General features: G+C 43.2%; 1 protein-coding gene across 2 annotated transcripts in view; it reads right to left on the bottom strand.

The window, feature by feature from the left end:
* The window catches only part of IQGAP2 (IQ motif containing GTPase activating protein 2), a 604,286-nt gene that overhangs the window by 503,744 nt on the left and 80,074 nt on the right, over window positions 1–20,468 (bottom strand). For both annotated transcript variants that reach the window (XM_029575244.1, XM_029575253.1), the window contains exon 2: window positions 18,481–18,580. In XM_029575244.1, the coding sequence (XP_029431104.1) occupies window positions 18,481–18,580 (100 nt within the window). The remainder of the gene's footprint in view (window positions 1–18,480; window positions 18,581–20,468) is intronic.

The following is a 20,468-nucleotide window of genomic DNA, read 5'->3' as shown; positions in this document are numbered from 1 at the left end:
GAGCTTAGATAGTATGATAGATTGGAGTACTAGCCGGAAGTCAGTGAAGTAAAGGAGGGGTTTTAGCTTTCTGAGGACTTGCAGTTTGTAAAAGCAGTCCTTTGTGGTAGTGTTTATAAACTTTTTTAGGTTTAGATTGTTGTCTAGCCAGGCTCCAAGATCCCTGACGTCAGGTGAGAATGTGCTATTTGAGTTTATTGATTGAGAGGAGTTTGATGAGATGGTGAGGGGGTCATGGGAGATAATGAGCATTTCAGTTTTATTGGCATTCAATACTAAGTTGAGGCTAGAGAGTAAGTCTTTAATTGGCTGAAAGCAGTCATTCCAGTAGGTGATAGTTTTTTGAAGGGATTCTGTGATCGGGATAAGGATTTGTATGTCATCCGCATAGAGGTAATGGGTAAGCTTAAGGTTTGCAAGTAGGTGGCAGAGAGGGAGGTAGATATTGAAGAGGGTGGGTGAAAGTGAAGATCCTTGAGGGACTCCTTGGTCTGTAAGGATGGGATGAGATTCCTTGTTGTTTATCCTGACTTTATAGAATCTGTTGCTCAAGAAGTACTGAAACCAACTGAGAGCTGAGCCTTTGATGCCCTTGTTGGTTAGTTGGTGTAGATACATTTCAAGCTTCTTATCCCAGGAATAAGCAGTGGATTTCCCCTAAGCCCACCTTAGTAATAATGGACTTTTTCCTCCAGGAACTTTTTCAAACCTTTCTTAAATGCAGCTACACTAATAACTTTCACCACATCCTCTGGCAACGAATTCCAGATCTTAATTATGTGTTGTGAAAAAAATATATATTTTTCTCTTTTATTAGTTTTAAATGCATCACCTAGTTACTTCCTGAGCTCCTCCTCATGCCACTTCAATCCATTTCCATTTCTGGCACTTTTAAAAGTAGCCAAAAAAGAAAAGATTGTACCCATCACAAACATTGTAAATTTCTCTTTATCCTATAATTAATTTCCTGATACGCTTAAACATGCCTCTGTAAGACCAATATGGAAAGCCCATCTGCTGATCAAACTGATGTTAATGTTTTGATGAATTTGTGAACCCCAGGCTGAAGCGAGAGATGTCTTCACACACAGAGAGGAGCCCCATTGGCCTCACAGTCAGTGGGCTTGGTCTCAGCGAGGTAGGACACAGCTGTGAGAGAAGACTAAGGAGAAAAGATAGTACATAACCAGAGGAGTGGGAAAAGTAATAAACACAGTCTTTGAGCAAATACAGTAGTCAAGATGATGATGTAGATACGAAGGTCCGATAGTGGTCTGCAGCGCAGGGTACACCCAGGGATTCCTGCAGGCAGATGTAAATACCTCTGAGTGCAGATCCGGTAGTGGCCCGCAGCGTGGGGTATGCCAAGGAAGCTGTACTATAGATGCCAAGGAGGCAGAGGGTGGTGATACAGGAACCAGGCTGTAGACCTTGTATAGAAGGTGTAATATCCTGAGGCACAGATAGAGTAGTGTAGACCAGCGGTTCTCAACCGGTGCGTCGCGACACACCAGTGTGTCGCCAAGCACCGGCAGGTGTGTCGCGTGGCTCCCGGTCCCTCCCGCTGCTCTTTCTTCCCTGCTGCCGTTGCCGCCGGGCTATCAGCACGTTCAAGCCCAGCGGGAACGGCAGCGGTGCAAAAAACAACTGTGGCATCCGCAGCTGGCATTTTCTTCTTTCCGCGCCTGCATTCCACCCCCCGACCTGGAACAGGAAGTGATACGCGGTGCGCGGGAAGAAGAAAGGCCGTGCCGCGGGAATTCTTCCTTCTTGGCCGCCGGTGGCCGAAGAGTGAAGAGGACTGTGCGCCGCCGCCGGCGGCCGAAGAGTGGAGAGGCCCGTGCGCTGCCGCCGAAGAATGGAGAGACCCGTGCACCGCCGGCGGGACTGAAGTCAAGAACGAAGAGACCTGTGCGCCGCTGCTGGAGGCTAAGCCGGAGGGACTGAAGAGCGGAGATTCCCTGCGTACCCCCGGAAGTCAGGTCAGCGGCAGCTGATAAGCGGAGGCCAGGCTTATTGGGGAAAACAATGAGAAGAAACTCCGTGTGTGGTAGAATGTGTGCCTGGGTGCAACTTTGTGTGTGTGTGGTAGAATGGGGGTGTGTGTGTGTGGTAGAATGGGGGTGTGAGTGCAGCTTTGTGTGTGTGTGTGGTAGAATGGGGGTGTGAGTGCAGCTTTGTGTGTGTGTGTGTGGTAGAATGGGTGCCTGAGTGGCAGCTTTGTGTGTGTGTATGGTAGAATGGGTGCCTGGGTGCATGAGTGAGAGCTTGTGTGTGTGTGGTACAATGGGTGCATGAGTGGCAGCTTTGTGGGTTGTGGTAGAATGGGTGCCAGGGTGCGTGAGTGGCAGTGCTTTGTGGGTTGTGGTAGAATGGGTGCCAGGGTGCATGAGTGGCAGCTTTTTGTGTGTGTGGTAGAATGGGTGCCTGGGTGCGTGAGTGGCAGTTTTTTGTGTGTGAGGTAGAATTGGTGCCTGGGTGCGTGAGTGGCAGCTTTGTGGGTTGTGGTAGAATGGGAGCAAGAACATTTGTATGTGATTGAGAGAGAGACTGGTCAGAGGTGATGTGTTTCTATGAGAGAGAGACAGACTGGTCAGGAAGATGACTGGTGTGTGTGTGTGTGAGAGAGAGAGAGAGACAGACTGGTCAGTGAGGTGACTGGTGTGAGTGTGAGGAAGAGATACTAGTTAGGGAGATACTGGTCTGTGTGAGACAGAGACTGGTTGTGACTGGTTGTGGGCCCTAAGGAAGAGGACTGTGAGGACAGAGCTTCAGCAGCCACTGCTGCTTCTGGTGAGTGCTATTGGTCTGCAAGGGAAAGGAGTAGGAGAGTTGCTGGAGAGGGTAAGTAAAGGCGGCTTTTTAAGTTTATTTTTCTTGATTGACTGCCATTTTAATTATTGGGTATTATGTGATGTGTCTGCTGTTTTGAAATATTTTATTGATATTTGGACAATTTTTAATAATTTTTATGAGTTTTTAATTGTTGGATGTTATTCTGTTCATCAGTTGTTTTGTAACATTTATTAGTATAGTTTTACAATTATTTCTAAGTAGGTATCTATCTATAGCAGCTTGGCTTACTCTGTTTTCCTAATAGGAGGTGTATTAGTGTTTAGGGCCTGGTTAAATATTTGTAGTGGTAAATTACTGTCTTTTCATAAGGAGGGGTATTGTGCCTGCCAGTAAAGAGAGTTTGTTTTGCTTTTACTGAGATGTCATCAGAACCAGAATATATTTTTTTGTATGGCGAGTTGTACAGGGTAATGCCCTAGATCTGCTTTGCACCCATTTTTGGGGGTGGAGGGGATTCCTGAGGATGCAGAATGTATATTTACATTTTGCCCCTTGACGGTCACATGTTCAGTGTGTCACGCATATGAGAACCATCTGTCAGGTGTGTCCCGGCCGAAAAAAGGTTGAGAACCACTGGTGTAGACAGACTGAAGAACGGTTGTGGCCCAAGGAACGAGGTACGCCATGTAATCTTCAGTAAGCTGATGGAAGTGGGAGAATGTACTCACACAAGGAAGTCTCAGCAGAGATACCCGAGGAGCGGGTCAGGACGTCCCAGGCAGGAGGGCCCTCCGAGGAGAGGATAGCCAAGATGCAGAAGAGCCCCCAAGGAGCAGGTACTCAGAGCATCCGAATGCTAGGAGGAGAGTCTGGAACAGAGGATCTGTAGAGCGGATTTAACAAGCAAGAGAACTCCTTGCTAACTCGTCTTAGCAATGGGCCAGTCAATATAAGTACACTAGCGGTGTTGACATCATCAGGAAGGGATGCCCCTGAGGTTCCCGCCATGACGTATTCATAAGGAGGCCCTGTATGCGCACGCGTGCGCCTAGGTGATGCCGGAAGTAAGATGGCGGTTGGCAGTGCCCATGCTGTCCCAGGGATGCCGGGGAAGTCGGCATTGGTTGGCGGAGGCCACCATTCTCCCAATGATTGACGGTGCAGGGGGGGAAAAAAAAAAAAAAAAAAGGAGTTGAGCATGAGAGGTCGCAGCCGTCTGTGACCGACTGGCGCAACAACTGATTTCTCAAATTTTCAACTAATTTCATCCCTGCCAATCTTGACTCTGCTATCAAACTCTAGACAACAATACTATTTTGGACAATATCAATTTGGATTCTGACAATTTCACAGTACCAAAACCTTAACTGCTGTCAAGTTTTAATTCTATCATCCGAGGCTTCAGTTCCAGCACACCATGTATGCTTGTCTTATGATATAGCACATCTGCTTTTGATACTCTCCTTCATGACATTCTGCTCACTTGCCTAATCAATATTAGGATAGTTGGGTCAGTCCCTGCCAGCAACTGCATATCAGGCTTTCATCCACCACCTCCAATTGGTTCCTCATTACCACTGGAGTACCCCAAAGTTCGCAATTTTTCTGCATTATTTAATATTAACTTTACACTTCTCTGTCTGCTACTATCCATTCTTAGAGTCTCATACAAGTTGTATGCCAGATTGTTGTTATATGCCTTTATTTTAAAAAAATAAAAATAAAAGTTTAACATAACAAATCTGCCAAACACCTTAAAATTACTTTGCAACCCTACTACACAGGACCAGCTGGTCTGTCCTGGCATCCAGGCTGATGCTTTCCTCCAACTTGTGCACTGGGACAAGCAGAGAGATCTGAAAGAGGTACCCGGAGAGCCCTCTTCCCCCCATTAAGTACATTTCTGTAACATTTTATATTTGATCTTAGACTAAGATGTGATATGTTTTGTTTTTAGTTTGAGGCAGGGAGAAGAACAAACAGTTATGTGCAATTGATGTATCTTATTAGTGCTTGTTTGTATTAATAGCCTATGATTACTGGGTAAGATGCTACAAGATGCTCTTAACAGATATGTTACCCTGACATGGTTATCCTTGTTTTTTATATTATTATTCAGCCTGATGCTAGAGGACAGGGCCCTATGTATTATCCAGGGGAGTGGCCACCGCACTCTGTCCCCAAGATTATCCCGCTTAGAAGCAATAGATGGCAGGGTACCACAGTCACTGTAAGAGAGTACCTATCAACAGAAAGCTAGCACCGACATGTCATGCTTAACTAAGTTTTGCCCGTTGTATCTTACGTTTGAATGACTACACATGTGTAATTGTGCAGATGCAAATGTGAAATGTGTTGCAGCATTTCACATGGCTGCTCTGTCCGTTTTGTGGATAAGCGCCAGTTCAGTTGTTGCATGACAACAGACCCTTGCACACTGTCCGAGCTGCATGCATGTAGTATATACTGTATGTCTGCTGTATATTGTCATGGTGGGGAGTGCAGGCTTCATTTTGCTACATTTGATGTTGTGCGCACATGTGTACTTAGAAGTGTTACTAATTTTCCTTTTCACTACAAGTTTAAAATTTGTTTGGTTACAGTGTTTAACAGTGGCAAATGTTAACAATTCTGATATCCTTCTGTTTCTTTCTCCGCTGTTTCAAGGCTCAACCATTGCTCCTCAGCTTCTGCTTTCCCGAACATGCAGTTAGAAACAGAAACAGGATGGCAGAAAAAGACCATTATGGTTTATCTTGTCTGCCCATCTGCAACAGCTACTCAGGTATACAATCCCTTCCATTCCCTCAGAAATTGCCTGTGCTCATCCCATACTTTCTGGGATTCAGATACTGTCTTTACCTCCACTACCTCCGAGAGGCTGTTCCATCCATCCACCACACTCTCTGTAAAGAAATATTTCCTCAGATTATTTCCAAGTCTCCCCCCCTATTACAGATGTGCTTACATTTGAAATGACAGTGTCAACGACCGTCTATATTGTTTCATTTGTTTTTTTTAATAAAACAAAAAAATATTTTATTGCTTTAACCACAAAAATTATTCCCCTCAATGCTACAATTCAATAGTCTGCTATTTATTCTAAAGGTGAAGAATAATGTAATTGTTATAAATGACCATCGTACTAGGCATTACACGTGATAGCTTGCATTTATTAAACAGTCTGCCTTTTACATAATCATAGGTCATATTGTCCCATAATATTATACTATCTCTGTATGAGGACTAATAAGAAAAAGCACATTACACGGCTTAGATAAGTACCATTAATTTTATTTGGACACTGAGCTTGAGAATTTTAGTTGCAGAAAAAAAAAAGATAATGTTCTGGGACAATATGATCTATGATTATGCACAAGGCAGATGGTTTAACAAGCACAAGCTATCACTGATGCCTAGTATGATGATCATTTAAAGTAATTACATTATTCTTCACTATTAGAATAAACAGCAGACTAATTGTAGTGTTGGGGTATAATTTTTATGGTATATTACATTACTCTGAGCATCTGAGTAATCATGAGAGGTCTAGAACGGGTAGATGTGAATCGGTTATTTACTCTTTCGGATAGTAGAAAGACTAGGGGGCACTCCATGAAGTTAGCATGGGGCACATTTAAAACTAATCGGAGAAAGTTCTTTTTTACTCAATGCACAATTAAACTCTGGAATTTGTTGCCAGAGAATGTGGTTAGTGCAGTTAGTATAGCTGTGTTTAAAAAAGGATTGGATAAGTTCTTGGAGAAGTCCATTACCTGCTATTAAGTTCACTTAGAAAATAGCCACTGCCATTAGCAATGGTTACATGGAATAGACTTAGTTTTTGGGTACTTGCCAGGTTCTTATGGCCTGGATTGGCCACTGTTAGAAACAGGATGCTGGGCTTGATGGACCCTTGGTCTGACCCAGTATGGCATTTTCTTATGTTCTTATGTAATGTTTGGACTTTCGGCTGTTAGCATTTTTTGTTTTCATTTTTAGCAAACACTAAAAATACTTAAATTAAAAAAAAAATTTAATGAAAAGAAATAAAATGCAAAAATGAAATAAGTATTGTCATGCACACTTCTACCCCCCTATCACCCTCATTCCACGACTCCTCATTCTAGAGTCTTTTCTGTTGAGCCTCCAGTGCATCGATATCTCGGAAGGTATTTAATTGGCTCTATCATATCTTCCCTATCCCACCTTTCCTCTAGGGTATACACGTTAAGATAAGTTTGTTCTCATATGTTTTATAATGAAGTTCATGACCTTTTTAGTAGCCGCCCTCTAGAGGATCCATCCAGTTTATATGATTTAGATGGTGTAGTCTCCAGAACTGTGCACAGCACAGGTAGGGAATTCTGATCACAGAGCCACGAATAGATCTGTTTTTCAGAATATCCACAATGAATATGAATCATATTTCCATACAGTGAAAGGCAGTGAACACAAATATATCTAGGGACCTTCTTTTTCAGTTTTAACCAATTTTCTTTCACCTGTAAATTCCCGGATTTTTCCAAAGGCAAAAATCATTTTAAACAGATTTTAACCAATAAGAAAAAGGATGTGGTAATGCCCTTGTACAGGTCCTTGGAGAGGACTCACCTCAGAGTATTGTGTTCAGTTCTGGAGCCTGTACCTTAAAAAGGATAGAGACAAGATGAATGCAGTCCAGAGAAGGGCAACCAAAACGGTGTGGGGCCTGTATCAGAAGACCTAGGAGGAGAGACGGAAAGATCTGAAGATGCATATCCTGAAAGAGATGAGGTGTAGGAGAGGTAAAATACAGACCTTCAGGTACCTAAAATGTTTTAATGATGCACAAACTTCAAACCTTTTCCACTGGAAAGTAAATAGAACTGGGGATCACGAAATGAAACTCCAGGGAGGGGGAACTCAGAACCAACGTCAGGAATTATTTCTTCACAGAGGGTGGTGGATGCCCGGAATGCCCTTCCGGAGGAGATGATGAAGGCGAAAAACAGTCAAAGATTTCAAAGGGGCATGGGTTAATCACTGTGAATCTCTAGAGGATGGAGATGAGAAAAGCATGCCGGGGGGGGGGGGGGGGGGGGTAACTCGCTATTGCAGCGGTTACTACCCTTAACAAAAGGCATGGAGAGCACTACCCTTAACCCATGCCTTGATGCTTTTTATTTTTATTTATTTTAAAATATTTATTACCCGCCCTTCCTACATTCAGGGGGGATACAAGGAAACACACACAATAAAAAAGTTACATAAAAGCCAGTCAACAATGACAAATCAAAAAATATCACATACGTTAAACTGTGCTGATGAGCCCAACTATATCAATGACGAATGACTGTAGTACTCAGATGGAATTCACCTTTTGAAATAGATGGGTTTTGAGGGCTTTTCAGAAAAAGTTTGGTTCTGCTAATATTCTCTCTTTTGGGAGGGAGTTCCTTAACAACAAAAATTAAAAAGGCAGGCAATGGAAAAGGCGCGTTCCCTAGTTTCTTCCTGATGAACTGCTCTCAAGGTGACAGAATGCAACGGCAACACTGCTCCCCACTTAGATGGCATGGGGGGGGGGGGGGGAGAGAAACTGGATTCAGACAACAGATGGGCCCCCCCGACTTGGGATACTGATACGCAGACATAAGGGAACAAGCACAGGACCGCTTCTACAGCCAAGTCTTAAAGGAAAGGAAGAAAGCATGCATGGGAGCCACTCCAGGTGTGGCAGTTATTACCCTTAGCAGAAGGCACGGAGATTACCAACCTTAACCAATAAACCTTGAAGCTTTTAATGCAACCGCAACGTTGGTCCCCCACTTTGACGGCAGGAGAAAAGGAGAATTGGATTCAGTCAACAACCAAGAGGGCCCCCCGACTTCTCCGGTCTGGGGTACTGATACGCAGACATTAGGAAAGAAAAGCACAGGACTGCTTCTATGGCCAAGCACATCAGGCGGCTCTGACTGAATTTTCAAGAAAGCTCATCACCCAGGAAAAACTGTTGCTAGCTGCAAATTTAATGGGTTACCATAAGGCTTGGGGATAACTGCACAGAGTGGTAGTTACTACCCTTAAGAGAAACAAGGGAGTAATCTGCACAGCATGGCAGTTACTAATCTTAAGAAGCTTGCTGGGAAGACTGGATGGACCACTTGGTCCTTTGCTGCCATCATTTCTGTTTCAGTATTTCTGTTTGTGTCTAAGGAGGCGGCATAGAAACAGGGGGGAGGGACTGCAGGGGCCATGGCTCCCCTAAAATTTCTGCTAGACACAGAACAAGTGAAGCTTCATTGGAATAATTGTATCTTCCCTCCCCTGGCAGCAGCCACCTCTGCTGCCACCCCTGCCCCTACCCTGGTCACTCACCCTCTCTATGCTCCATTAGGCGATGACAGCCACGGCGGAGGAATAGACCAGAGGCCCTGCAAGGCCACGATTCTTTAGGAGCATGGAGGTGGGAGAGTGACGGCATTGTGGCAACTCCAAGGGAGGGGGGGGGGGGACTCGGAAAGGAATAAAGGTGAGTGGGGGAGAGTGAAGGTTGTGCGGAGATCATGGAGGGTAGGAGTGAAGGAGATGAGTGAGGGTACTCTTGTGGTGTGGGAATGAAAGGTAAGTGAGGGGGTTGTAGGGGGGAGGGAGTAAAAGTGAGGGAATTATGGGGGGCGGGCGTGAAGGAGATGAGTGGGGGGTAGGAATAAAGGAATGAGGGAGTTGTGGGGGAGGGTGTGAACGAGGATGAATGAGGGGATTGGGGGAAGGGAAGTGGGGCAAAGGGAGAGAGAGCAAGTTTGGGGAGGAGGAGGCAGAGGCCGAAAGCAAGCAAGGCATGAGGATGGGGGAGAGAGAAGGGGCGAGACTGAAGCAGGAAGAAAAAGAGAGGAGGGAGTTGAGAAGAGAAGCCTAGTGATTGTTTTATTGAGGGAGGGCTCAGATATTCAAAACTCCCAAAAAAAATTTTACACACTGATTTTCTCCTGTTTTTATTCTTGTGAAAATAAATCCTGATCAATTCCCCAGGAAAAAAAAACAAAAAAAAAACAACAAACCGAAAATGAAGGTCATTGTGAATATTCTGAAAACCAGACCTGTTTGAAGCACAAAAATATACAACAAACACATAAAATTACAATTAGCATCCTACCCAATAATCATAACAGCAGGATTATGTCAAAAGTAGTTTCAAGAAGAATATGTTTGAATAAATAAGGCTAATTTTTTTTTACAAAAAATTGATAATCAGATTTGCGAAGCAGCTCTAAAAGAGAGAATATTCTATTGTGTGGGAAATGCTCTTAATCTTGTGTGCTGTAACTATATCAGTCATAGCTTTCCATGTACCATGTCTCCGTGACAACCACAACATCCACATTAACCTTTTCTACGACAGGACTTTATTTCCCATACATTAGTGTACGTAGCTTTCCAAATGTTACCCTTTTTTCTCATTTCTCTATAAGTGCGTAAAGAGTTACTTACCCGAGTAATTTCACCTACCTCAGAGCTTTGTTCACTCATCTCTGAGAAGCCTATTTTAAAACTGGTAGGTTTACCAGTCTGTTCTGGAAGACACTGCACCCCTTCTTTGACAGGTGGACCCCTATCTCTGCTCAGCAGTCCTTGAATCATCATCGCATGATCCAGGAAGCCAAAATTCTTATCACAGACACCATCTGTACAGTCATTTATTCACCTCCAGAATGCAACTTTCGTTGCCTGGGCCTTTACCTTTGTCTAGGACTGAAGAGAACACCACTCGTGCACTTATCTACTTTACCCTCTCCCCCAATGCCATGAAGTCACTTTTAAATACTGTGTGGTACCTTGCAGTATCATTCATGCCAATATAGATAAGCAGCATCAGATAGTAGTCAGTAGGCTTAAGGATTTTCAGCAATCTGATTTTGGCACCTGGCAGACAGCACACTTCCTGGGACAAAATATGATCAGCAGATGGATGCCTCCGTGCCCCTCACAGGTGAGTCACCAACCTCCACTGCCCTCTACCTCCTACGTGCAGTGATTATTGTGCTCTCAACGATGGTGTTTTCAAGTTGGTACGGTCCCTGTTATCTTATGTTCTCCTCCTCTTGTTTTTCAGCCACACAACATGCTCCTGTTTGCAACGGCTAAGGAAGCAGAATGGCCTAGTTATACCCCACTCACCATCCTTTCAGCCTGCCACAATCAAAGGTTTAAATTAGAATAAGACACAGTGTGCATGATGTAGATGAGATTCTAACTATTAGGGACTGCCAAAACAATTTTTAAAAAGCGAACGCCAAAAGCCCCTGCAGGAAAAAAAAAAAAGTGTGTGGCTTTTGCATGGGAGGACTCTACTGTACTTGGTCAGACTACAAATCAGGGCTGACCATAAAGGGTTATGGGGCCCAGGACAATTAAGCCCAAGCAGCTCCTTTTCCCCCTACCCCCAGAGATTGAAGAGCAAGGGAATATGGGGGAGGGTGTGTTATTTGTTCCCTTAAAACTCCCTCCTCAGATATGGGGCCGCCAACCACAAAGCGTCTGCCAGGTCGCAGTCATGAACAACCCCGCTGGAGGAGGAGGAGACAGACAACAGCATCAGATGGCCAGCGAACACGGAAGGAGTGGTAGAAGCATTGTAGACAGTAGGGATGGGCATTCGGAAAAAACAAAATAGGAAATGAGACAAAAATTTCCCATTTTCATTTCAAGTTATTTTCAAAATGGAACGATTTAAATTCCAACGAAATTTTGTCCCGTCCTGAAAATCAATGGGGGCAGGCAGGGAAGTCACCCGTCTGGTCTAGACCTGAAGCAGGGGCCTCACGAAGAGAATAGGCTGAGACCCAAACAAGGGAACCCGGCCTATGTCCAAGCGTAATGCCAGGGTCTCGGTCTAGGCCCTGGCCTGATGCCAGAACCTTGGCAGAGACCCGAGCCCGGGAAGTTTCCTGACTCCCACTTATCTTATCCATCGGGAATCAGACACCGTATCCAGGCCCAGTCCCCAATTCCTAGGCCTCAGCCCAAGCTAGGCCCAGAGGTCGGGTCCCAACCCGGACAAGGGTTCTGGCATCAGGCCCTTAGGACATGGCTTCTGGACTGGGTCCCGGTGTTGGGCCTGGGCCAGCTCTGTTCCACAGGCTCTTTGCATGTCTGGGCATGACCTTCTAAGCATAAGCTTGGGGATATGACACCAGTTTGACCCCCCATCAATCTTAGCCAAGTTAGAGAAAGAGCTGTGTGGAATGCATTTGCCTCTGGATCTGAGATTACAAGCTGATTCTAAAAGCTCAAAACGGGAACTAAAAACCTGGTTGTTTGAAAAGGCATAATATGGCTGAGATTGCAAACTGATTTTAGAAGTTCAAACAGGAGTAAAAAATTTGGTTGTTTGAATAGGCACAGGGGAGTAGAGAGAGATGGGGGAAGACTGGGGGTGAGTTCAGCTAGACTCAAAAATGAAGGTTAGCAGAGGATGTGAAAGAGCTGAGATCATGTTTGTTTTCCTCTTATCAGTTTATTGCCACCAGGATGATGTTATAGTATTGACCAAACAATAATCCTGGCACTTTGCAAAGTGAAAGCGACAGCGACTTAGAAGTATACTTCTTCCTCTGCTGTTATGCAAAAAATTTAAACCTGTACATGGAAACTTACATATCAAACAGCATGTTGTACTGTAGCCTGAAAGGACTTCAACCTGTCTGAATCGGATCCACGCAAAAAAAAAAGGTGTACTCTCACTATACACTGGCACCATGGCACCTCTCTCGTCACAGCAAGCTAAACTTTGCCAATCTCTTTGCTCTCCCATTGTATCATCATCAATTATTCAATGGAACCCTATGCAGAACTACCAAAATATTTGGTTAACTAAGCAAGCCAGCCCTTGTTTTGATACCTTATTACCTAGCGCAAGGATTCTCAACCAAGTCAGTCAGGTTTTCAGAATTTCCACAATGAATATGCATGAGATCCATTTGCACACACTGCCTCCATTGTATGCAGATGAATATGTATAAGATCTATTGTGGAAATCCTGAAAACTCGACTGGGTTGTGGCCTTTGAGAATAGAGTTTGGGGACCCCTGAATTATACAGGACTTTATTTCCCATACATTAGTGTACGTAGTCACGTGACGTGACTGCCGAAATCGCACGGGCATCCATTCCGGCGGGGGCCGTGCATTCAACCAGGCAGAGGCTCCCTCTGCCTGGATGAATGGCCATGCGATTTCAGCGCTCAAGGCAGTCATGCCGTGACTGCCTTGAGCACTGAAATCGCACGGCCATTCCTTCACTGCCGTGCATTCATCCAGCAGAGGGAGCCGGAGGCCGTTTTCGCCGCTGGCTCCCTCTGCCCGGATCCCGCCGCCCGTCTGAGACTATCGCGCGTCCACCCGCCCCCGCCGCTTGGAACAGGCGCCCACCCACCCGCGGCCTAGATTTTACACGCGACCACTCGCTCCCCGGCTCCCGCCGCCACCCGCCTGGACCCACGCGGCCCTCCGACAGGTATTTAAAAATTTTTATTTTTTTTTCTGACAGGTTTTTATGTGTCCCACAGCATTACATTTTCTCAATCATCTCTGTATCGCTTTTTTTTTTTATTGTGTTTTATTGTGTTTCAGTATTTTAAGTGGTGTCGATAGGTTTGCTACAAGACTCACAGTCCTAACACCTACTAGGGGGAGGCGGTAAACTAACACATTAAGGCCGCGGCAAAACAGCGGGTTACTAAGGAGATAATATCAGCGCCCGTTACAGTATCGGAGGGGAATAGCTAATTCCTTCATTATACAGCTAATTCGTTCATTTACACATCATCTACATGCTGGGTGCGGAAAGGGTTATGTGTCTATTTTAGGAAGCGCTAAGGACGCGTGAAACTGGAGACTGTATCGCTGGATGGCCTTACTCGTCTGTATTGTGCGCTCCCAGCACGTTACAGACGGGAAATCTTCAACCGCACGTTATTGTATCGACCAGTCAGTGGGGTGAATTTTCACAACTTTACAGATGAACGTAGTCTATTAAAAAAAAAAACAAACAAACATATACATATATTTTACTTATACATGCGCCTATATGGAGCATAAGAAGGGGATTCTAGGGGTGTGCTGGGGCGGGGCCCATACTTGCTATTTTAAAGAGATACGCACATACATTTGCCTTACCCATCAAAAATCAGGTGCCGTGTCCAGGCCCAGTCCCAATGCCTAGGCCAACTTACTCCTGTATTTTTCCACCTGCTAGTTTGGCATAAGTGATCTTAAACGTGTTTATTGCGCAGTATTGACTGGGTGGGGGGGGGGGGGGGGAGAATTAGGGCTGAAGCAGCAGGAAGGTCTCAATGACCTAGAGAAGGACTGGGAAAACAAACTAGTTCATTTTCTTCACGCGCACGTTAGAAAACTGGCCGACTTGTGCGCGTAAATTGGGACTTGCACAAGTAAATCCTACTTTCCTTTCATGTGTAAAATATACATGCACATATTTTTAAAATAGGAAAAACATGCATGGTTAAAGTATTGATACTCATGATTTCAACGCACCGTATGTATTCATGCGCAAGCCTACTTAACACACATGTTTCAAAGTCGAGATACGTGTATTTTATAAAATGTGCACATATACACGCAGGTGATAAAATACTTACGTAGATCTGCTTGCAGTCATGTATACACGTGTGCAGCTGTGCACGTTTGTTGAAAGTTACCCTCAATGTGCAAGTGAGAAACAGCCATTGATTCATTTTTATGAGATTGTACAGGTAGGTTTAGCAGGTCTATGAGACTTGTAATGCACCTATATTTTTTAAATAAGAAATTTAGTTTTTTGATTGTAAGAATTTTTTTTTTTTTAATTTTTAATAGATTCAGTCTGCATTTCAGAGCACAATAGATCGTACTGCACTCCAAGGAACACTCCGTACCCCTTCTATCAAATCAACTAAACTCATCTCTACAATGAACAGAGCCTTTTCTCTGGCCGGGCCCACCCTTTGGAACTCCATGCCCCCAGACCTACGCACTGAATCCTCTACCCCTAAATTTAAGAAAAAACTAAAAACTTGGTTGTTCCTACAAGCCTACTCATCCAACATGAACCTCTTTCCTGATGTAGCCTGAACCATATATAGGACCCCTCCCCGCTCAACCTGTACTTTTTGTCATTATCTCCAATTGCGTTAGCACTTCCCTTTAACTTGCTTTCTCGCCTATTCTTTCCCTTCCCTCCGCTTATAATGTAATTTCCACCCAATGTTTGTCGAACAGTTTTGTATATTGCCGTTCTGCTTCTCCAGTTACCCAATTTTTGTCAAATTTCGTGTAAATATCCTTTTTGCCTCCCAGTCCCCCAAGCAGTATTTCGACCAGATGTATCTGCTCCTTGTAAATTATATAATATAATATAATCACACAAGGGTCAATACGAAAAAAAGAACCTCTTCACCACAGTACTACACAACATACATAAGAAGAGGAATACAATAAATTGCATCAATATTTTATTTGCATTTTATAAGCCTGTCTAACATTAAAAAACTATCTAACACATTCATACTATACTCATGCACTCACATTTAAAAACAAACATCTTCAAAAAACATGAAAATCAGAAATATTATCAAATAATTCAATTGTAATATAAAGTGCAAATGCTCACATCATATTTTAAACATTATACAATAAATCAACCAATGGAGTCAGTCCTCAAAATGTCATTTTGAGGACTGACTCCATTGGTTGATTTATTGTATAATGTTTAAAATATGATGTGAGCATTTGCACTTTATATTACAATTGAATTATTTGATAATATTTCTGATTTTCATGTTTTTTGAAGATGTTTGTTTTTAAATGTGAGTGCATGAGTATAGTATGAATGTGTTAGATAGTTTTTTAATGTTAGACAGGCTTATAAAATGCAAATAAAATATTGATGCAATTTATTGTATTCCTTTCCTTGTAAATTATAGCCATGTTCAATTACCGGTAGTTTTGTTGTTCCTTAATCTCACAGTTACCGTTCAATGTAAAGGCAATGCCTAAAAGTTATTAAGTTATTTGTAAACCGATGCGATGTAGATTTTAAATAAATAAATAAATTACCTAAAATGCAAGAAGTCTCACTCTATAGGAAGTGAAGGGCAAGGCCTCCCTTCAAGAAAAACCTCAAAGGAATTAAAAAAAAAAAAAGTAAAAAGACTGAAATGCTTTTACCTGGGAAACAAATCCATCTGAGCTATGCATAGCAGTGTTTTCCTTCATATGCAGAATGAGCATTCATCTTCTTTGCATAGAACATCTACATACAAAGATAATACATTCCCATAGACATGCATCCCTCCATTAGGTCTGTTATGGTGATAGAAACTGAAGCACGCTCTCAAAACAAAATCTTTTTTGTAATCTTTTTGGTTGCGCAGCCTACGCTATACAAAATCATAAAAGAGTTTTCTTGAAGGTTATCAGATATCCACATTGCATAAACAATGGACCTTAATTTTAGGTGCAACCCGTGCACAGGACCTTCCTACCTATGGTTCCCTCTGTGCAATTTAAGGGTTTGGGTTGTGAATTCAGCACAAAAAGCCTACAGCAGTTTGTGAATTCAGATTAAATGAGGTCTGCTTGATTTTAAAGCCCGTGACCACTCTCATTCAGTACATGCAGAATATCCAGTACTACTCACAGAACCCAAGGCATGGAGGAGTGAGGGTGGCAGATAACAGAAATAGCAAAGTAATGCAGACGAGGTACAAAAATAAGCAGGCGCAACGTACTTTGAATGGAGAAGCATTTGCCAATGCTAACTGCAAAAGGATGTGGTCATAGTATCGGATACATTAGGAATAAGTATGCAAAGGCAGGCAGTAGTCACGGTGAAGTAAATTTGAGGGTGGGAGGGCTACAAACAAGCAATAAGGAAATATTTGAACCATGGGGTTTAGTTTTGGGTTTCCATTTTCAAAAACAAACAAAAAAAAAAAAGGCATAAAAATGTCCAAAAAGCGTACAATTAAGAGCCATTAAAGTAATAAAGGAGACACCGAGGCTTACATATCCTGAAAGATTTTTCAAGCTTGGCCTATTTTCTTAAGAAAAATTTAACTGAGGTTACATTTAAAATTACCCTGTACAGACAGATGGGTTCTACTGTAATATTTTAGCTCCAGAGCAAGCAAGAAAACATGGATGCATCCTCCCAAGACAAAAGGTACCATAAATCTGACTGCATGACATGTTGCCCCACAGAGACTTCCCTTATAAGCTACACTTTCTGGTAATAACTAGAGCAAATACAGATATAAAACTTACTTTTTCCTATATTAAGTTGTCCATTCTTTCCACACCAGACTTTTCTAAATGTATTTATGAACAAAAGCAGCAGTACCCTGGGGACCTAGTATCCAATGACAACCGTAAAAAAAGTCAGCCACCAGCTTCCATGCCGCAACTGGAAGAGTTAGGAAAGCAGGCAAACTACTTCACAAGGTGGCTTCAAAGTTGCTTCAGCAGTCAGCAATACAGTCACAATTTATGTTCTTGATGATACCTTGCAATTAAAAACCCCAGCACTGGAAAGTCCAGCCTGTGCACTGAGATACTGCATAGCTGTGAACATCCATATGGCCACCATCTAGATTTCCAACAATACTAAGTCAAAAATATAGATGTTTGCAGTGAAAGGGTGTGGACTCCTCCGCGTCAATAGAGCATGAGACTGGATCGCAGAGGATTCAGTGTCCATGTTCACAGCAAGCTGGGCCATGGGGCTGTGCTGCTCTCCACACCATTACTGTGCTGACATCGCGACATTTTTCTGCCGCCCTTGCAAAGAACCAGGTTTGAAAGTACAAACTTGTCAAAGCATCGAAACTTAATCGTAAAAAAGCAATACCAAACGGTTGTTTAAATGGTGGGCAAAATTTGGTTTTCAAAGTTCAAAATTATTTTTTAGCTAGACGAGAGCAAAACTACATCTGAACTTTTATTTTATTTTTTTAAATTGTACATAGTAATTATTTGTTTGTGCCCTCGTCTAGCATATAATAAAAGCGATGAATCAATATTTCTGAAAGCCAGCAGCATGGCGAGGTTAAGCACCGGGCCCCTGTCTACAGTTTTCAAGGAAGGAAACAAATACTTTTGGCTAACTGCAGACTATGAAAATAGAGCTTAAAAAAGCCCAGAAGTGTTACAGCGACACAAAGTATTACAGCGTCACAAAAAAAAAAAAACCAAACAAAAGTAATCAGAACAAATCCAGATCAGGGCAAACATCACATATATACACAAAGCAAACTCTAGCCAACTGGTAAGGCAAAACAAAACCAACTCATAATCGAGTCTGCCAACAGAACAAAATGTGCTGACAGCTTCAGGAAGCAGGGAGTAGCGCACGCAAGCCAAGCTGCAGCAGCATTGCAGGGATTTGAAGCGGGCATTGAATACATGCGCGCCAGGCTCCAGCAGTGCGAGGGACAGAAAGCGGGCACCGAGCACAGCCCAGAGGGCTCCCTTACATCCATCTACTGAAGCAGGTCTCTCCCATAAACAGTCGTCTACATGTAAACTCTCTGCAGGCGGTCGCTGGTACCAGGCAATTAGTAATTTACTGCAATTTATCACAGTCCATTTGAACTGTGCTCTGTTGAAGAAACTGGTAAATTTAAAAAATTATTATTTTTTTTACCTTTTTGCCTCCTCTAGGTGGCATAAATACTCGTAAGCAATATTCTGACGCCTCCTCTCATCCATTTCCTCTGCAGAAAGCCTTTCATCATCAACGATAGCTGTAAATAGAAAAGTGTGCATCAAAATTAGACACGAGAGAGGAAAAACCACTTCAGGACAGGCTGGATTGCATTAAAAAGCAATGTAAGCGCACAAAATGCTTTTAGAGAGAAGCTGCTCATTACAGAAGAGGCTGTTCTGAAGCCAGCACGAGGCACACATTTGTCTCACTTAGTGCTGAGCATTGCTTTCTTGCTTATTCACTTTTACGTTCAAGAGTAGCTCAGGGCAGGGTGCCTGTGCAGACATGAAATGCAAACAAACATGTGAACACGATAAAGCAAAGCCCTAGCGTGTATGCAGTTCTTATAACACAAATTCACACACAAAACAACCACCAAACATCCATAGGTTTTCCCACAATAAAACAACAACTCAGGGGGGGTCATTTTGTAACCAACCACAGAAGGCAAATACAGACATCGAGGTGAATTTTATAAGCCCGGCACGCGCCAAAATCAGAGGATACGTGCACAAGCCAGGCCGGCGCACACCGAGCGGATTTTTTTTTTTTTTAAGCCATCAGAGCGTGCGCGTACTTGCCGCTACACGTACGAATGAAAAGCTCCAAAAAAAAAAAAAAAAAAAAAAAGGTGTAGGAATGGGCGTGGTTTGGCAGCGCATGGGTGTTCCTGGATTTCAAGCTGAAATCTGCGCATAAATACTCACGCACACAGGTGCATGCTGGGGTTCCTTGCCACCTAATTTTACTTCTGCTACGGATGACGTGCAAGTTATAAAAGAAAAAAAAATAAGACAGCTCAGTGATGTTTTACGACTCAGGGCTAACAGGGGAGAAGGGAGGCAGTTAAACTAAGGGGGTTTGGAAGTCCTACCCCTTACATGGGCAAACTGGGAACAAACTGGGAGAACAGGTAATGGCTTTGGCAAGCAACTCTTAAAATCCCACCAACCCCCAACGAATGCGGTAGAAGGCACTGCTCTCAGATGGTTCAAATCTTTTTTACATAACAGAGTTTATAAGGTCAGAATCAACAACGAAGAATCACACCCAGTTCCCTCATCCTTGGGAGTCCCTCAAGGCTCTTCCCTATCCCCTACCCTCTTCAACATTTATCTACTACCACTTTGCCAGCTTCTCTCCAAACTAAAATTAACCCACTATATCTACGCAGACGACGTGCAAATATTCATTCCGGTTACGGAAACACTACAAAAAACACTAGAATTCTGGAACAACTGCCTCCAAACCATCAACAACCTACTCAAGAGCCTTAATCTGATCCTTAATTCCAACAAAACTGAAATACTCCTTGTCACACAAGACAGTAACTATGCAACGTCTAACTTACCCCCTACTATTCAACTATCCTTCTCACCTCAAGTTAGAAACCTCGGATTCATCATGGACAATCAACTAAACCGTAAGAGATTCATTAATAATACCACTAAGGATGGATTCTATAAATTGCAAGTTCTGAAACGACTCAGACCGCTCCTCCATTTCCAAGACTACCGGACAGTTCTCCAAGCAATCATTTTTTCAAAAATTGACTACTGTAACTCCCTCCTACTTGGCCTCCCAACCAACACAATAAAACCATTACAAATGCTCCAAAATGCTTCAGCCAGGATTGTAACTAAATCTAACAAAAGAAATCATATTACCCCCATCTTGAAAAACCTACACTGGCTCCCAATCAAGTTCAGAATCTCCTACAAAGTACTAACAATCATACATAAATCTATACACAAGCTCATTCCTCTGGAACTCAATATCCCTCTGCAGCCACATATACCCTCCAGACCGGTGAGAACAGCCTATAAAGATACTCTCCTCGCCCCAACCATCAAATCCTCATTAAATAAACGCACTCTATCCACAGCAGGCCCCGCGCAATGGAACTCTCTACCACCAGACCTCCG

Source organism: Rhinatrema bivittatum, chromosome 1 (genome assembly GCF_901001135.1).
Source record: "Rhinatrema bivittatum chromosome 1, aRhiBiv1.1, whole genome shotgun sequence".
Taxonomy (NCBI): Eukaryota; Metazoa; Chordata; class Amphibia; order Gymnophiona; family Rhinatrematidae; genus Rhinatrema; species Rhinatrema bivittatum.
This window is presented reverse-complemented; position numbering and strand designations above follow the sequence as displayed.